At 52.6% G+C, this 16,385-nt stretch overlaps 1 protein-coding gene across 4 annotated transcripts in view; it reads right to left on the bottom strand.

Annotated features, from left to right (window-relative positions):
• STX1A (syntaxin 1A) overlaps positions 1-16,385 on the bottom strand; it is a 55,508-nt gene that overhangs the window by 13,264 nt on the left and 25,859 nt on the right. For all 4 annotated transcript variants that reach the window (XR_003989523.1, XR_003989522.1, XM_030472233.1 and 1 more), the window contains exons 4-5: positions 8,962-9,036; positions 5,315-5,388 (exon numbers count right to left, since the gene is read on the bottom strand). Coding sequence is in view for 2 of the 4 variants with exons in the window: in XM_030472233.1 (XP_030328093.1) it covers positions 5,315-5,388; positions 8,962-9,036 (149 nt within the window). In the remaining 2 variants the exon portion in view is untranslated. The remainder of the gene's footprint in view (positions 1-5,314; positions 5,389-8,961; positions 9,037-16,385) is intronic.

The following is a 16,385-nucleotide window of genomic DNA, read 5'->3' as shown; positions in this document are numbered from 1 at the left end:
CACAGCTTCTCTGGGCACCCTGTGGTACAGGTGCCCTTCTCACCACCCTCATGGTACAATATTCCTTCCCTATGTCCAACCTCAGCCCACCCTCATTCAGTTTAAAACCATCACCCCTTGTCCTGTCCCTGCAGGCCCTGGTCAGAAGTCTGTCTCCATCTTTCCTCTAAGCCCCCTTGAAGTCCTGAGCGGCCACAGGAAGGTCTCCCTGGAGCCATCTCTTCTCCGGGCTGCACAGCCCCAACTCTCTCCCCTTTCTCCACAACAGAGCTGTCCCAGCCCTTGGCCCATTTTGGGGGCTCCTTCTGGACCCACCAGGTCCATGCGTGTCTTGTGCTGGGGAGTCCTGAGCTGGACGCAGAGCTCCAGGGGGTCTCAGGAGAGCAGAGCAGAGGAGGAGCATCCCCTGCCTTGACCTGCTGGTCACGCTGCTGGTGATCAGCCCAGGAGACACTTGGCTTTCTGGGCTGCAAGCGCACACTGCCGGGCCATGTCCCATTTGCCACTCACCAGTATCCCTGAGTCCTTCTCCACAGGGCTGAATGCCTTGTTTCTAGAAAAGGCGAATCTGGTGCATGAGTCTCAAGCAAAGCCAAAGCTGCTGCTGTATCAAGTAGGAAACGCTCATGCACTTTTTCAACTGACTTGTCTAATGGGACCATCTCCCACACCCATCCTGTGCACTCAGCATCACTCATGCGTCCAGCAGTACTGCTGCAGGGGGAAGAAGGTTGTGTTACCCCAACCTCATCTCAAGGACTGCTCATGTAGGCAACCTGGTGAGCAGGGATATATGGAGATATGGTGGAAGGTGAAAAGAGAGGAGGCAATGGAAAAGGGATAGGAAAAGAGGATACTCAGAAAGGGTCAGAAAGAAGATATGGAGAGACTGACATGAAGAAGAAACTCCCAGTGAGGGTTCCCTCTGGGACTTTCAGGACCACCAGCATGGCTCACCCTTAGAGAGGTACAGCTCACAGAGAGACCCAACCCTGCTGAACTGAAGCTGCTCTCAAAGCCCCCGCACAGAGGGAAAGCAGCGCAACGCAGCATCTCTGCAGTGTCAGACATGCCCAGTGCACACCAGCATTCAGGTGTTGGTACACCTAGAGCAGACCCTTCTCCAGGAGACAACACTGGAGACTTCTTGAAGATATACTTGTGTTTGCTTTGCAGCTCCTCTGAGCAAGCAGCAGCCTGGTATTTATGGCAGAGACTCGGAGTCAGCTCATCTTATTCCTCCTGTGCTGGCAAACCTCACACAAAAGCTCCAGCAGCTCCAGCTTCCACAAGCAGCCTCTGCTCCAGAGGTGCCTGGCCCAAAGCAGGGTTAAACCAGGTCCTGAGCATCATGGCTTGAAATCCAGCAAAGACATGAGGTGCCATCCAAACGACTCTTCTGCCTTCTCCAGATCATTTTCCTAAAATCCAGTTCATTCTTATTAAGCTAAAAAGTATCAACATATTGTTGATCTGCAGCCAAATATAGCCTGGGTGTTAAATGACAACCCTTTCTGCTGATCAGTATACCACACCATGCCCCTTTTACTTAAGAAGTTATTTAATTTAGGGTTTCTCTTGTCAGATTGTTATTTTATGCTCCCACAGGCATCCCACATGTCTGAAAAATGCATTTGATTTTTGAAAGAACACAGAGTTTCATGCAAAATGGGCTGGAAAAAGGCATTTTAAATGGCTCTCAGTCATTAAATAAAACTACCTGAATATTCAGGGTAAATAAAAAGCATATCAAAATGTACCTTGCATTTGAAAGAAACTCACTAAACAGAAAATATTAACTAAAGTTAGGAAATGGGGTTGTTTCACCTGGGTCCAGCAACTCTTCACTTCCCAAGCATGGGAAAAGCAGCCCAGTTTGCTGGATTTCCAAAGAGCTCATACAGCTCTGGATACCCCTATGGGGCTTTGACACCCCCACAAAGCATCCAATGAAACCTGGGACCTTGGCCTTCAAGGTTATTAATGAAGGGAAAGACATTTCTAAAGTGCTCATCCTGTGGGGGGTCACAGTGGCAGCAGAGATCCCACCCCTGAGCTCCCACACTTGGGTTTGTTTCAGGGTTGAACCCCACACCAGCCTGATAAACCAAGCACAAAAGCAACTAGAGCAAAAGCTGTTCTGAGTAACAAGGACCCAAAGTATTGACATTTGCTCTGTTACGAACTCAAGATTTGATAAATACAGAAACATGGTAAATACTGTTGAGGCACCCAGGAACCTGCACCAGTGGCAACGTTTCTGGGCTGGGAATGCCCTTGAAAGCTGTGTCCCCAAAGCCCCCCCCTCTTTCTGCTGCTGGTGAGCTGAACAAGGCAGGGTGCTTTATTCAAAGTGCTGCTGTGAAATGGGGACAAACAGAGTAGTTTTAATGTCATGAATTGAGAACATGATAACAACCGGCCCTTGCTGTGCCCTGGCAGAAACTGGACAGCAAGTACCACCTATCTGGTTGGGAATACTATGGGGAATGATAGACAAGTTCCACTGCCTAGAAGGAGTTAGGAAGTCTGGTAATTCAGCACCATATATACTGTTTCTTAATGCAAACTCACTCCACACTGTTTCCCACATGACAGCTACAGCAAATGCATCAGACCAGGTCACTCCCTGACCAGAGCTGTCAGCACCTCTTACCCACAGTGCGTGGTGACAAGCAAAGCCAGCAACGGAACTCGGGGACAACACGGCTCTTGTGCCCAGCTCAGCACCAGCCTCCATCCCATCCTGCACACACGAGCGTGCACACTGGGCACACACACCACTGGTCATGGGGCCCCAGCACGGGGTCAGCATCCTTGGGAAGACGAGCAGCTTCTGCAGGAGCCCAGAGCCAGAAACCACCCAGGCCGGAAGCCAAAGCCCCAAAGCAGAGCAGTGTGCTGCATCACCCACCTCAGTCTCCCAGCACAGTGGCTCCAACTGCTGCCCGGAGGAGCTCCTCTCCCTCATTACCTGCACCGCCTAAAGAAATGCTCAGAAAGGCCCAAATTACAAGAAAATCTCCCACTTCCTTGACTGAATAGTCCATGGCCTGGGTTGTTCAGCTTGCAGAAGAGACAGCTCTGGGGGGACCTCACTGCAGCTGTTCAATATATAAAGGCAGCTTATAGGAAAGATGAAGAAAGACTTTTGACCAGGGCCTACGGTGACAGGACAAGGGGTGATGGTTTTAAACTGAATGAGGGTGGGGTGAGGTTGGACATAGGGAAGAAATGTTGTACCATGAGGGTGCTGAGAAGGGCACCTGTACCACAGGGTGCCCAGAGAAGCTGTCGCTGCCCCATCCCTGGCAGTGTTCAAGGCCAGGTTGGACACAGGGGCTTGGAGCAACCTGCTCTCGTGGGAGGTGTCCCTGCCTGTGGCAGGGGGTTGGACTGGATCATCTCTGAAGGTCCCTTCTGACCCAAACCACTCTGGGACTCTAGGGTGGAGCAGAGCCCTGAACCCCGCCCTCCTACATGCCAGGATGATGTCCCAACTGCAGCGTTTCAACATGCAGCAAATATAAACCCTGCTCAAATTCATGGCCCTAGGCTACACAGCATCAGTCTGTGGCCACCCCTAGTTTCCTCAGACATTGCAGAAATAATGCCTTTCCTTGGGAAACATGGGCACACCATGGGACAGGCACCTTCCACTGCCGCCTCCCTGCTCTCCCCTCCTTGCCACTGCCACCCAACACATGCATTTGAGATGGCAAACAGCTCCTGAAGGGCACAGCAGAGAACACAGCAGGGCAGAAAGCCCAGTGGGGGTTTCACAGCACTGCTGTCAGCACACAGCAGTGTCTCCAGAGTGGTAAAGGCAGAGATGCTGCTTTGCTGTGTGCTGTTGCATGACCCTTCGCTTTGCCTTTGTTGTGCCCCAGCAATTCTCCTTCCCCCTGGCTTTTGAGACAAGCCTTTCTCTCGCCCCAGAGTTTCAGAGGACTGTTTCTCCACAGCCTCAGCTGTGACAGCCTCTGGTGCAGGGCCAAGAAGAAGCTGGAAACTGCCTCTGCAGAGGTGAGCATTTAACATCACTGTGGTAATGATCCAGCACCTCCTGCAGCATGGGGGCAGGTAACACAAGTGGCTTCCCAGACTGAAAAGGAGATAAACAGGAAATGCCAAAATTCCTCTGGCTTCACTGCAGAGCGCCTAAAGAAAATAGGATTGTTACTGACCTGTATTTGTGCACAAAACCCCCGCGAGGGCAGCAGCTCCATGCCCAGATCACCACCCCTGGGTGCTGAAGAGCTATTCTGGCAGCTCCTGTCACCTTTAGCAGTTTAATGGTTTGCCAAAACACCATTTTTGCTGCAGAACAAGGCCTTGCTTCTCTGCTCTGGGACACCTTGCTTTCATCCACACCCTCCAGTGCAACCAAGCAAGGACAAGGCACTGTAGCTTGCCCTGCAGCACTGCAGAGCCGATTCTACTGATGGAGCAATAACTGCATCTTGCCTGGTGCTCTCTCACCAAAGATCACCAGAAGGTTGGCCACCCCACAGCAAAACCTACACATCAACCCTCCATGGTGGGGCATAAGACAAAGCTTCAGCCCAGCAGGCCTGCACAGTGCTCTCTGAAAGACCACCCCTCTTCTAAGCCTAGGTGAAACTTTAGGTGAGTTACCCAGCTGCACCAGTGAGCCTTGGGCTCATTTAAGAGCTGCTCAAGCATCCTTCCAGAAACACACAGAGACTTCAGGTTTCTGAACACACTGAAGGCAAATATTCTCCCCCAAAGCTGACACTTCAGAGGGTATTTTTGCTCCAGTCAAAACCACCTTTAGTGAGATGCTTAATGTGGATGTGAAGAAGCCCACCCATGTGTTCATCCACGCAGACACCCGGATTTGCATGCAAGGACAAAGTGCACTGCCCTCCCCTCCACATACTTATGTCATGGGTCCTTCAGGCTGGCTTTTTAACTCATCTATTTGGCAACATGCTGCATTCCTTTGCCCAGTATTTGCACACCATAACTTGACTGCTCTAAAGCCAAGCCCTCCTCTCCCATCACCTCCTGGGATCACAGAATCCCAGAACTGTTAGGGTTGAAAGGGACCTCTAGAGATCATCCAATCCAACCTCCCCTGCCAAGGCAGGGCCACCCAGAGCAGGTCACACAGGAACACGTCCAGGTGAGTTTTGAATGTCTTGAGAGAGGAGACTCCAGCCCCTCCTGGGGAGCCTGTTCAGTGCTCTGCCACCCTCAATGGAAAGAAGTTCTTTACATTGAAGACCCCTCCACTACCTCCAGCTGATTCCTGTCCTCCCCTTCCCAGTGCCACAGGGCAGAGACTCACCTGAGTTTTCCTTATCCGCAAGTCAGCAGATGACCTGTTCAGTCCTTCCTCTTGTTCAATGCTCTGCTCAATACCTGGTCAGGGTAGAAGGACACAGGTTATTTCACGCTGTTTGGAGAAGGGAAATGGATTGTTTGGCAAAGGGACTGTAAAAGATTGACGCCTGAGGAGTCACCTGGCACTGAGCAGTCCCCAGCTCCTGACACTAGCCAGCAATTTAGCCTGGACTGGCAGCAAAGCCCTGCTCCGTTACTGCAAAGCACTCGGTGCCTGGCCACCAGCTGAGGCTTGGTGCTGTTGAGGGCAGCACCTGTGACCCCCAGGCTGGTAAGTGAGGATTTAAATGCACAATTGGCGGAACGCTTGGGTCTGATCTCCACACTTTACAGTATTCAAACAACTGGGGGGACCTTATCGCTCTCTGCAACTGCCTGACAGGAGGATGGAGCCAGGAGGGGGCTGGTCTCTGCTCCCAAGGAACAAGGGATGGGACAAGAGGAAACAGCCTCAAGCTGCACCAGGGGAGGTTTAGATGGAGATGAGGAACAATTCCTTCCCCAGAGGGTGCTCAGGCATTGGAACAGGCTGCCCAGGGCAGTGCTGGAGTCACCGTCCCTGCAAGTGTTCACACACCGTGTAGATGAGGCCATCAGTGCCATGGGTTAGTGGTGGCCTTGGCAGCACTGGGGAATGGTTGGACTTGATGATCTTGAAGGTCTTTTCCAACCTGGTTGATTCCATGATTCTGTGAAAATGGAGTGCTCTTCTCCCCCTGCTAGGCAGGAGGAGGAAACACAGCTAAAATGTCTCTGCAAAATACCAAAGCTCAAGACTTCTCCCAGGACCCTAAAAGGTGTCCTAGCTGCCCATTCCTGCACAGGGAGGACCCAGAGGCTGGTGAGAGCGTGCTTCACCTTGCTGCACAGTCCTCTGCAGCAAAGCATAGATTTGCCCTTTTAATTATGCCCAGCAATGCAACTAAATGAGATGGATTCGTCTCACACCAGGTGTGAGCTGGTGGCATCTCCTGAGTTTGGCTGATGACACCTTCCCAACACAGATGTTCCAAGCCCTCTGTCCCCAACATCTTCCACACTGGAGCAGGTCCCACAAGCCCAGCATGGGGCAGGTTTCTCCTGCAGCAGGGGCTCCCCATTCCCCGGAGCTGCCCACTGCCTCCCCATAACCACCCAGCGCGGCAAGGCAGAGCTCCGGACACCACCACCACTGTGGGAGTCTGTGTTTCTGCTGTGTGCTGGTTAGCATGGGTGGACCCACAGCAGCACCATGCAGAGAGCAGCAGCAGTGTGGGCCTGGGGAACCCTTTGTGGTGCTGGCAGAGGGTGTCCAACAGCATAGCGTGCTCTCGGGAGGGGGCGGAGAACATCAGCACAAATTCTGCACTCCCTCCTATTCTCTCTTGGAATTAGTGTCTGTACCTAGGGCTTATGTGGAAGGCCCTGTTCCACGCAACCTGACGGCCACAGCACTTCTCCGTGCACCCCCGTGACTGCAAGCACACTGGCTGCTGCCTGCCCAACATATTCTATCAGCAACTCCAACATTCTATCATGCTTATCACAAACTGTTCTCTGTTCCCAAGGAACAGTATTGGCAAACAGTGTGCATTTATGATCATTAATGAAATCACATTTTCCCAAGAAGCTGGTAATTAGAATTAGCCACTGCATGAGCAACGTCTGTCCTAAACAAGTTCATTTGTTGTCAGCAGATGGTGGTTTTGATCAGTCTTGACTGTTTCCTTTCATTGATCATGCTGGCCATGAGGTGATCTGGGACAAAGAACAAGGACTAATCACCTCTTGCTCCAAGTGAAAAAGGTACCAATGAGTCTTTTCTGGAAGAATGAAAGAGGAATTGGAGCCTGTCCCGCAATCCTTCAGGCTCCCAAAGCACCTTAAAAAACACAGAACAAAACACCTATGGAAAAGGATTTTTGTTTTGCATGGGCTAAACCCTATCTCCATCTGGACACCAGGGAGTGATCCCAGTATGGCTGGTGGAGCTCTGGGCCATGGGAAGGGGTCCCCTGGTCTATGATTTCATAGACCAGGGTAAGCTGATCCTTAGATCAACCGATCCTTAGATCTCCTTCCTGGGTCTATGTGAGAGCATGTGTCAGGAGGACAGAGGGTAGCAAGGGGACAATGGAGGTACAAGTCTCCTTCTGCCGCATACATGCGACATGGCCAAGCCAGTGGTGACAAACCTAGCAAACAGATCTAGCCATATCTAAGTTCTCCATGACTGCAGGGCTCCTACGAAACCCTGGGATTAGGGAGAATGTTGCTGCCATGGGGGAAGCACCAGCTCCTCTCTGATCCTTCAGACACAGCCAGGTCTCCTACGACAGTCTCAACCAAATCCCACGCTGATGTGCAAGGCTACTGCAGGCAAATCTGAGCTGTACTGGGATGACCTGCCTCCTACGACAAGATGGTACCGTTCTCACCGACCACTTGAATTCCCTGGATCTAATCTTGAGCTTCTGGGCTTGGCTGAGTGCTCCAGCCACCAGAAGGCTGACACTTGTGTAGTTCTCACTGTCCACTTGTCAAAAAGATTGATTGACTCTTTGATGGTGGAAACCAACAGTCCCGCTGGCCACGCTCTTTCCCTGCACTGTCCAAGCTGAGGCATGCCAAGACAATGGGGCATGCTGATGAGACAGGATAACCTTCACCAACCCCAACAGCCCATTTCTTCCCCACCACCTGCCCCACAGAGCCTGTGTCTGGGGCCAGCGGTGCCTCCTGCCCACCTTGGCTATGCCGCAAACATATCTGGGATGAACAGGAGGCACCAATGGCGCAGCCTGCACTGGGGATGGAAAAGCAAGACCAGCCTGGAGGAAGCAGGATGGAGGCAGTGAGAATCCCAGGCATCAGGACAATATGCCTCATGCCAGCACGCTGGCCAGAGCTGCACAGGGAAGAGGGACCACGGCTCTCTGGGTGGGACCCCTTGGTGCTGCACCTGCCTAGGCTGCCTGGGCCAACACGGCCCACCAGCAAAGAGCCAGCTCTTCTTGGAGGCTTGCACATTCCCCAGCAGCACCTCTTCAACCACTCAGCCCTGGCAACCCAACCTTTGGCCATGCTGCAGGTTTGCTCACTGGGAGAGCCCAGCGCCTGCCAGGGCTCACGGCCCCATTCCCTCACCTCCACCTTGGGAATGGGGCACAAGGGGGCAAAATCACAAAGGGGAAATAAAAGCAACTAGAGGATGCTGGGGGGACAGAAAGTGACATCCCTCCCCAGGTGATCCCTGCAAAGTAATGGCAGATGTCTCTTCCCCAAGCTCTGCAACAGCTCCCAGTGCCAGCTCAAGCTGCCACCAGAGAATGTACAGATGGGGCAGGGCTGTGGGTCTGTAACCTGCCCCTTCCCATCTAGAGTGAACCACCACAAAACTGTCCTGACCTGAGTCCCACATCAGGTGCTGCCAGCACAGGGCTGAGATGACAGCCCCATGGCATTTCTGGTCACGGGGGATGAATGGGGAGCGCTGGGCAGTGGAGGACTGGAGCAGGACACAGGGCAGCAACGCTCCCTGCCTGCTGCATCCCCTGCCCAGTGGAGGGCAGTGGGCAGAGCTCCACAGCAGCATCACAGGCAAATACTCACTCTTTAGCTTGGAGCGTACTTTGTTTGCCGTCTTCTTTATGTCAGACATCAGCTCTTCCAGCTCCTCCTTCGTTTCTGAGGAGAAAAAAAACAAACACAGATGCGTTGGAGACTGCTAAAATCTGGTGCCCGGCCCCATAGCATGTGGAGACCAGTGCTGCAAGCACTCCCACATCCAGACTGGGAGCACTTCCACCCCATGCACCCTGTTGGACTCTCCTCACAGTCCTGAGCCTGGAAATAACCAGGCTGGTCGGGCAAGGAGAGAGGCAAGGGAGCCATCCTGCAGGACCACCTGCCTGCACAGCCCTAACCTGCCCCATACCCAGTGTTCTGCAGAAAGGGGAAGGGAATGAATACACAATCCACACTGCTGGTTCCTGTAGTGAAATGAAAACCACTGCTGGACACCAAAAACCTTCTGCTCAGCAAGGCATTCAGCCCTGTGGAGAAGGACTCAGGGATACTGGTGGGTGACAAATGGGACATGGCCCGGCAGTGTGCGCTTGCAGCCCAGAAAGCCAAGTGTCTCCTGGGCTGATCACCAGCAGCGTGACCAGCAGGTCAAGGCAGGGGATGCTCCTCCTCTGCTCCGCTCTCCTGAGACGCCCTGGAGCTCTGCGTCCAGCTCAGGACTCCCCAGCACAAGACACGCATGGACCTGGTGGGTCCAGAAGGAGCCTCCAAAACGGGCCAAGGGCTGGGACAGCTCCGCTGTGGAGAAAGGGGAGAGAGTTGGGGCTGTGCAGCCCGGAGAAGAGACAGCTCCAGGGAGACCTTCCTGTGGCCGCTCAGGACTTCAAGGGGGCTTAGAGGAAAGATAGAGACAGACTTCTGACCAGGGCCTGCAGGGACAGGACAAGGGGCAACGGGTTTAAACTGGACAAGGGTGGGGTGAGCTTGGACATAGGGAAGAAATGTTGTACCATGAGGGTGCTGAGGCGCTGGCACAGGGTGCCCAGAGAAGCTGTGGCTGCCCCATCCCTGGCAGTGTTCAAGGCCAGGTTGGACAGGGCTTGGCGCAACCTTGTCTAGTGGAAGATGGCTCAGCATGCTGGTACCCAACTGTGCCCTGCCTGTGCAGCCCGTGATGCTGTGCACCTGCAGAAAGGCTGGGTGGTGGCACCAAACGCCCCATGCTCACCCATAGGCTTGTAGCTGGCTTGCCAGGGACGTAACTGTGCCCAACCAGGGGACCGGCCAATCCCAAAACTCAGCCTTGGCACCAGCAAGTTGCAATATCTCAAGATCCAGATACAAAAGAAAGTACAATCCACCTTCCATTCAAATATGATTTCTCAGAAATGCTGCTACCCCAATGCTCCCTCTTGATTTTGATGAGATCAACACTTAATTAAATAGACTTTGTTTAATAGACTCTAGGCACATTATCTGAGTCATTCCAGCGGCTGTGGTAGCTCTGTGCCTTACGCTCCCAGCTGCCAGTCACAGGCATAATGAGAAAATCATGATGATGGCAACGTGCTGGGTGAAGGTCATATCCTATGGATGGCTGTACACATCTCTGACTCAGAGCTAAGAGATTCGATGCTATTGTGAAAAGGAAAAAGGGAACACGTCTGCCAATACCTTCACCCCAGGCTCCAGGTATTCTGAGCAAGCCAACACAGCACCCTTCCAGGGGAAGTGGTACAATTATGTATGTGCTAGAGAATAAGCACAAAGGAGGGGAAGGAAGAGGTCATTTCCAGTTGGAGCTCTCATTTGACTAGTTATTTATTTTTTTCCCCCCATTCTTGAAAGAACTTGTGTTTAATGAAGAAATAAACCAGCCTGGGCTGAGTAACTGCCTGCACCTAGAGGGGCTCGGGCAAGCTCACAGGGAAGCAGACAAAGACCCAGGAGCACTGGGGGATAATGGGCTGCCATGAACACAGGGACAGGCCAAGAGCCAGGCTTGTTCAACAGCAAAGGGGAAAGCCAAAGGGGCTCCTACTGCAGCCTATGGCTACCCAGCAGGTGATGGAGAGAAGCTGGAGCTTCTGGGAGTCCTTGGAGGTGACCTTCAGCTTCTTACCGAAGCTTGGAGGTGCACAGGGACAGGACAACCAGCGATGGCCCAAGCTGAGATAGGAAAATTCAAATTAGACATTAGGAAAAGGAAATGTCATCAATAAGGAGGTCAAACACTGGAGCCAGAGGGTCTGTGAGATGTCCATCCTTAGGGATATTCAGCATGTGGCTGTGGGTGATGGCCTGAGTAACCTGATTTAATGGACTTGCTGGAGGGTACTGGACCAGGGACCACCAGGGTCCCTTCCCACCCATATCCACCTTTGATCCTATGAAACAATTTCACATAACTCACTGCTACGTCATTTCCCTTCTTCCTGTCAATGGGGGCTGAGGGATTTGCTGCAGTGATGCTATCACTGAGGATGCACAGAGCAAGTGCTGAGCATAGGTTAGAATCTCCCCAAGCTGGCTGCTCAGGAAGGGGACAGGACCACATGGACAGATGGAGGGGACACTGGACAGGGAACTAGGCTGCCTCTCCTCAAAATATTTCCAACTGAGCAGCAAGGAGAAAACATTCCTGGCTGGCTTTGAGTCACGGGATGTGTGAGGATTACTTGGCGACCTGGCAGGCACAGATTTCCCAGACAATTATTTTCACATCCATAGCGTCTGTTTAAGTGACTCATTCAAATCTATTTAACTGTTCACAGCGAGTAACACTCAGCAACAGGAAGCTCAAGTACCACACCACCACCATGGCTACGGCTGGGGTCACCCGGCGAGCAGAGCAGTGCTGAAGGGCAAGATGTGATGGTCAAGAGGCCAGGCCAGGCTCCCGGCATCCCACAGCCCACTGGGGACGTCTGCTCCACTCCTGCTGGCACCGACCACAGCAGAGGAGGAGGGATGTTCCCATGGTCACCCACACCGTGCGGCCGTGCCCCTGGTCCTGCCTGGGAGTGGAGAGGAGGCTCTGGTCAGGGGTTGAGCCTCGGGCTGTGACCTGCCCTGGGGAGGAGCTCAGGAAGCACAGGGAGGTGGGGTGCAGGCAGGGGAGCATGCAGTAGTGGAAGCTCTTTCCCCTTCTCCTGCCAACAGCAAATGGGGCACCTGCAAACGCCCAGCCCAGGCTTGTAACACCTCTCAGCTCCAGCACAGCCTCAGCTGCTTGGGAAGGAGGAAAACCCAATTCCCCTGTGCTCACCTTCCCCACATCTCTCCAAGTTCCCAAAAGCATCTCTCAGGTCCCTAAGAGCCATCCACTGCACAGCAGCCCACTGTGTCTCTGTAAATAGCAGCCCACAAGCAATAACCATAATGCGTTTCATCAACAAAGGGCTTTGGACATTGGAAAGCTTTGGCAGCAGCCCAGGTCACAGAGCATCACTAGAGGCAGCAGGAAAGGTATGGAAAATGTCAAAATGGGGAAAATTACACCTCACAGCGGCAGGCACTTGCTCAAGTATCTTTTTCACAGAGCCATGGACTCACAGCATGGTTTGGGTTGGAAGGGACCAGTCCTCCTGCCACCAACACCCAGGTCCCTGCAGCATCTCCCCACCGACAGCCCCTGCGCCTCTGCAGGCAGTGCTGCCTGTGAGCCCTTCCTGCCGCCCGCTACCCGAGCCATGCTCAGGGCTGGGAGCTGCGCCGTGCCCGGCAGTGCCGACGTGCTCCTCGGCACGCTCGCTGCAGCCGCCCGCTCCTCCCCAGCACGGCGTCACCCGCCTGTCACCAGCTGCCTTCTCCATGGCTCTCATTAATTCATTGGAAGGGAAATCTCTGATGGAGGAGGGAACAGGGAATCCTAAAAGCAAACCGTGCTTGCTCCCTGCTTCACCACTCTAACCTTCCCGCATTGTCCTTGCTCAGCGCTCCTCAGATTAGGGCAGGTTACCTCTGACTGCTTGAAATAATACCAGAGAAACTAGGAATGGTGGCAGGAAGGGAGGAAAACCAACTTGTCTTTAACAAGAAAGATGAAACAACACAGCTTGAATGAACAGAAAATTACAGAGACCCTACAAAATTACCTCAAAACAGTGCAAGGATGCATCTGGGCTGTTCAGAAAGGAAGGGGAATGCGAGTCTGGGATTGCACAGACTCTTATTCAAGTACTTATTCACTCTCTTCAGGTCTTGCATAGGAAATAGGGAAATAGTTCTGTGTACTGTCTCGCGGTGGCCCGCACATCTCCTCCTTGGCACTAGCTCACCCGTTCCCTCCTGGCCTCTCATGTCTGCAGCCTCCCCTCACTACCTTGGACTCGCCTGTCTCCCTTAATTACGGATTCCCTAGTGTGTTCCCTCCCTCCCCACGCTGGATTCCACCCTCCCCTGCCACTTCACTCTCCAGACTCCTTCCTTTGCCAGGATTTGCATTCAGCATCCGCAGCACTGTCCTTATTAGCTCTTAGCTAATTGCCCAGCAAGACAGCGGGCTCTGCCCTGCCAGCTCACACACTTTGCCCCAAGCATCTGCTGCTGGCAGCTCCCTGGCCAGCCACTGTTACCTGTCAAATCATTTGCATACTTAAAACAAAATCTCTTTAAAATTTAACTCCTGTGCAAGTGAAGGCATCTGCAGGCAGTCCCTCCTGCACCTCCCTGCTGCATACCACTGGCAGAAGCAGGCCCTCATGCAAGAGCATTGCCCAGAGCCTACCCTCTCCAGGACCTCAGCAACCCCGACACGGCCACAGGAGCCCTTCTTCTCCCCAGCTTGCCCAGGAAGAGATATCCCTCTCCCTGCAGGGTGGTATTTCTGCCTTTTAGACAGCAGGTTTTATATTCCCTGTGGGGAATCCTTGGAGAAATCACAGACTCACAGACTGGTTTGGGTTGGAAGGGACCTTAAAGCTCATCCAGTTCCAACCCCTGCCGCAGGCAGGGACACCTTCCACTAGAGCAGGTTGCTCCAAGCCCCTGTGTCCAACCTGGCCTTGAACACTGCCAGGGATGGGGCAGCCACAGCTTCTCTGGGCACCCTGTGCCAGCGCCTCAGCACCCTCACAGGGAAGAGCTTCTGCCTCAGAGCTCATCTCAGTCTCCTCTGTTACAGGGGCACAGACACCTCATACTAAATGTCTTCTAAATGCCTGTGGTCATGCCCAGGGCATCCTGAGCCACAAAACACGGCTGTGTCCCCCACTCTGCGCACTACGGTCATAGTGCATCCTGCTCCTCCTCACTAAACCCTAATAAACAGAGGCTTTTATTCATCAACTGCCTTCTTCCTAAGTTATCCTTTTCCACGTTTCTGTCCCCTGGATCCAAACCCAAAGCACTCACATGCAGGGACTGCTCCACACAAACACACAGCCAGTGCCTGCACTTGCATCAAGACATGCATTGCAGTTCTACTGCAGCTCTTGCAGGGACAGCAGCGTTCTCTAAGCTCAAAGCCTAACTTTAACTCTCAGTGAACAACAGCTTTAACAAATGCAGGGCATGCTCAGGAAAGACAGCAGAAAACTCCAGCTGTTGCAGATGTGCAAAGGGCACGGCTGCTGAGCACGCTTCAGCAGGGTGGGTTGAACACAGCTCAGATGCAAAGCTGGGGTCAGAAGAGGTGAAGGTTTTAATTAAAGCAAAATGTGCAAGGAAGGAAAAGCAGCAAGGAGGGTATCTTTGTATTGCCTGCAGTAGGAGCGGCCAGGGACTAAGCAGTGACATATAGGTGTATCACACCCATGCCACCAAGCTGGACACAGGGACCAGATGATTAAAGAAGCAGAGTCAGACTGGGGAAACAGGATGAATGAGTCCCCTGCAGGGGTCACTCATGAATTCAGCAGTTTCAGTAAAAGCTTGCAGGCTGGAGGAAAATCCACTCCCCAGCTTGCAGAGGCAGCACAGAGAAGAGCTGTGCTTGCTTCACCTCTCTGATTTAAAGGCACACTTGATTAACGACAAAACCAGGCTAGAAAGCAATTACAGAGATACTGAAAAAGGACAAATCTCAGCTGGTTCCTACGGACAGCAATAACCCAACAGCCAAACACACCTCCACATCCTTGCATCCACTCGTACACGGGGAAGACAGCCACACAGGAAGGTAGCAGCCAAGAGCAAGACTATTCATGCAGGGAGCGAAGGCATTTTTCTCTTGGGCAGGGCAAACCTGAGCAAGAATTGGGCAGACAACTGCCTCCCTAAGCTCAACACAGCACCATGCTGAGGATGGGCAGGGCAGACAACAGGGGGCTGTGATCCCACCTCCAAACACCACATTGACCCTGTGTCCCAACAGCACTTCCGCATTTCTCAGATGGGGATGCACAGGAGAAAATTAAGTGAAACAGAGGCTAGAAAGCAGGATTTCACCAAAGGACTGGAGCAGCTCTGCTCTGGAGCCAGGCTGAGAGAGCTGGGCTGGGGCAGCCCGGAAAAGAGCAGGCTCCTTAAGGGGAAACCTTAGAGCAGCTTCAGTGCCTAAAGGGGCTACAGGAGACCTGGAGAGGGGCTTTGGACAAGGGCCTGTAGGGACAGGCCAAGGGGAATGGCTTTAACCTGCCAGAGGGGAGACTGAGATGAGCTCTGAGGCAGAAGCTCTTCCCTGTGAGGGTGCTGAGGCGCTGGCACAGGGTGCCCAGAGAAGCTGTGGCTGCCCCATCCCTGGCAGTGTTCAAGGCCAGGTTGGACACAGGGGCTTGGAGCAACCTGCTCTCGTGGAAGGTGTCCCTGCCCGGGGCAGGGGCTGGAACTGGATGAGCTTTAAGGTCTCTTCCAACCCAAACCAGGCTGTGATTCCATGATTCTATGAATCATTTTATTTGCAATTAAGAGCAAAAATTACACATCCTTTCACAGCTAATTCTTGAGAGCTGCTGCATTTGACGTGGCTCCACCACTGCAGAAGTGGAACTGCTAAGCAGGATATTCTTAAAACTCATGAAAATAAGGTGGGTGATGTTCTGCTTACATTCTTCAGATCACTTTCCCACCAGGCTGCCTTCCTGTAGCACCATAAGCTATTAAAAGCCCTTGCAGTACTGTCAAGGCACAGAATTATCTTCCAGATTGGGAGCTCCAGATTCCTTTTGGTCATGGTGAGATAGATAATCCACACATTACCCACTCTAAGCACCATCTCTGCAAGAATCCAGATGGATGCCAAGAATAAGGCACTTCTTATAGCCGTAGCATTTGCAAGAGAAGTTAACATGCCTTGCATAAAAGTGTCCTGATTCTTGACTTGGATTGAACACATATGAGTCACTCAGCTGCATTCTTCTAAAAGCCTTGACCTGTACAGAAAAATCCCAACTTCCCTCTCATACCCCCAACGTGCTTAGCAAAAAGGGCATTACAAAGACACGGACATGACAGATTTTTCTTCATTATTCAAAACCTTCAAGTTCTCAATGGAAAAAACATTACTACACACAACATTTCCAAACACTTTGCAAAGAGTACCCCTCAGCTTAGGATGCCACACATAT

This window comes from Strigops habroptila, assembly GCF_004027225.2.
Source record: "Strigops habroptila isolate Jane chromosome 13 unlocalized genomic scaffold, bStrHab1.2.pri S16, whole genome shotgun sequence".
Taxonomy (NCBI): domain Eukaryota; kingdom Metazoa; phylum Chordata; class Aves; order Psittaciformes; family Psittacidae; genus Strigops; species Strigops habroptila.
Note: the sequence above shows the minus strand (reverse complement) of the source record. Positions and strands in the feature narration are given on the sequence as shown.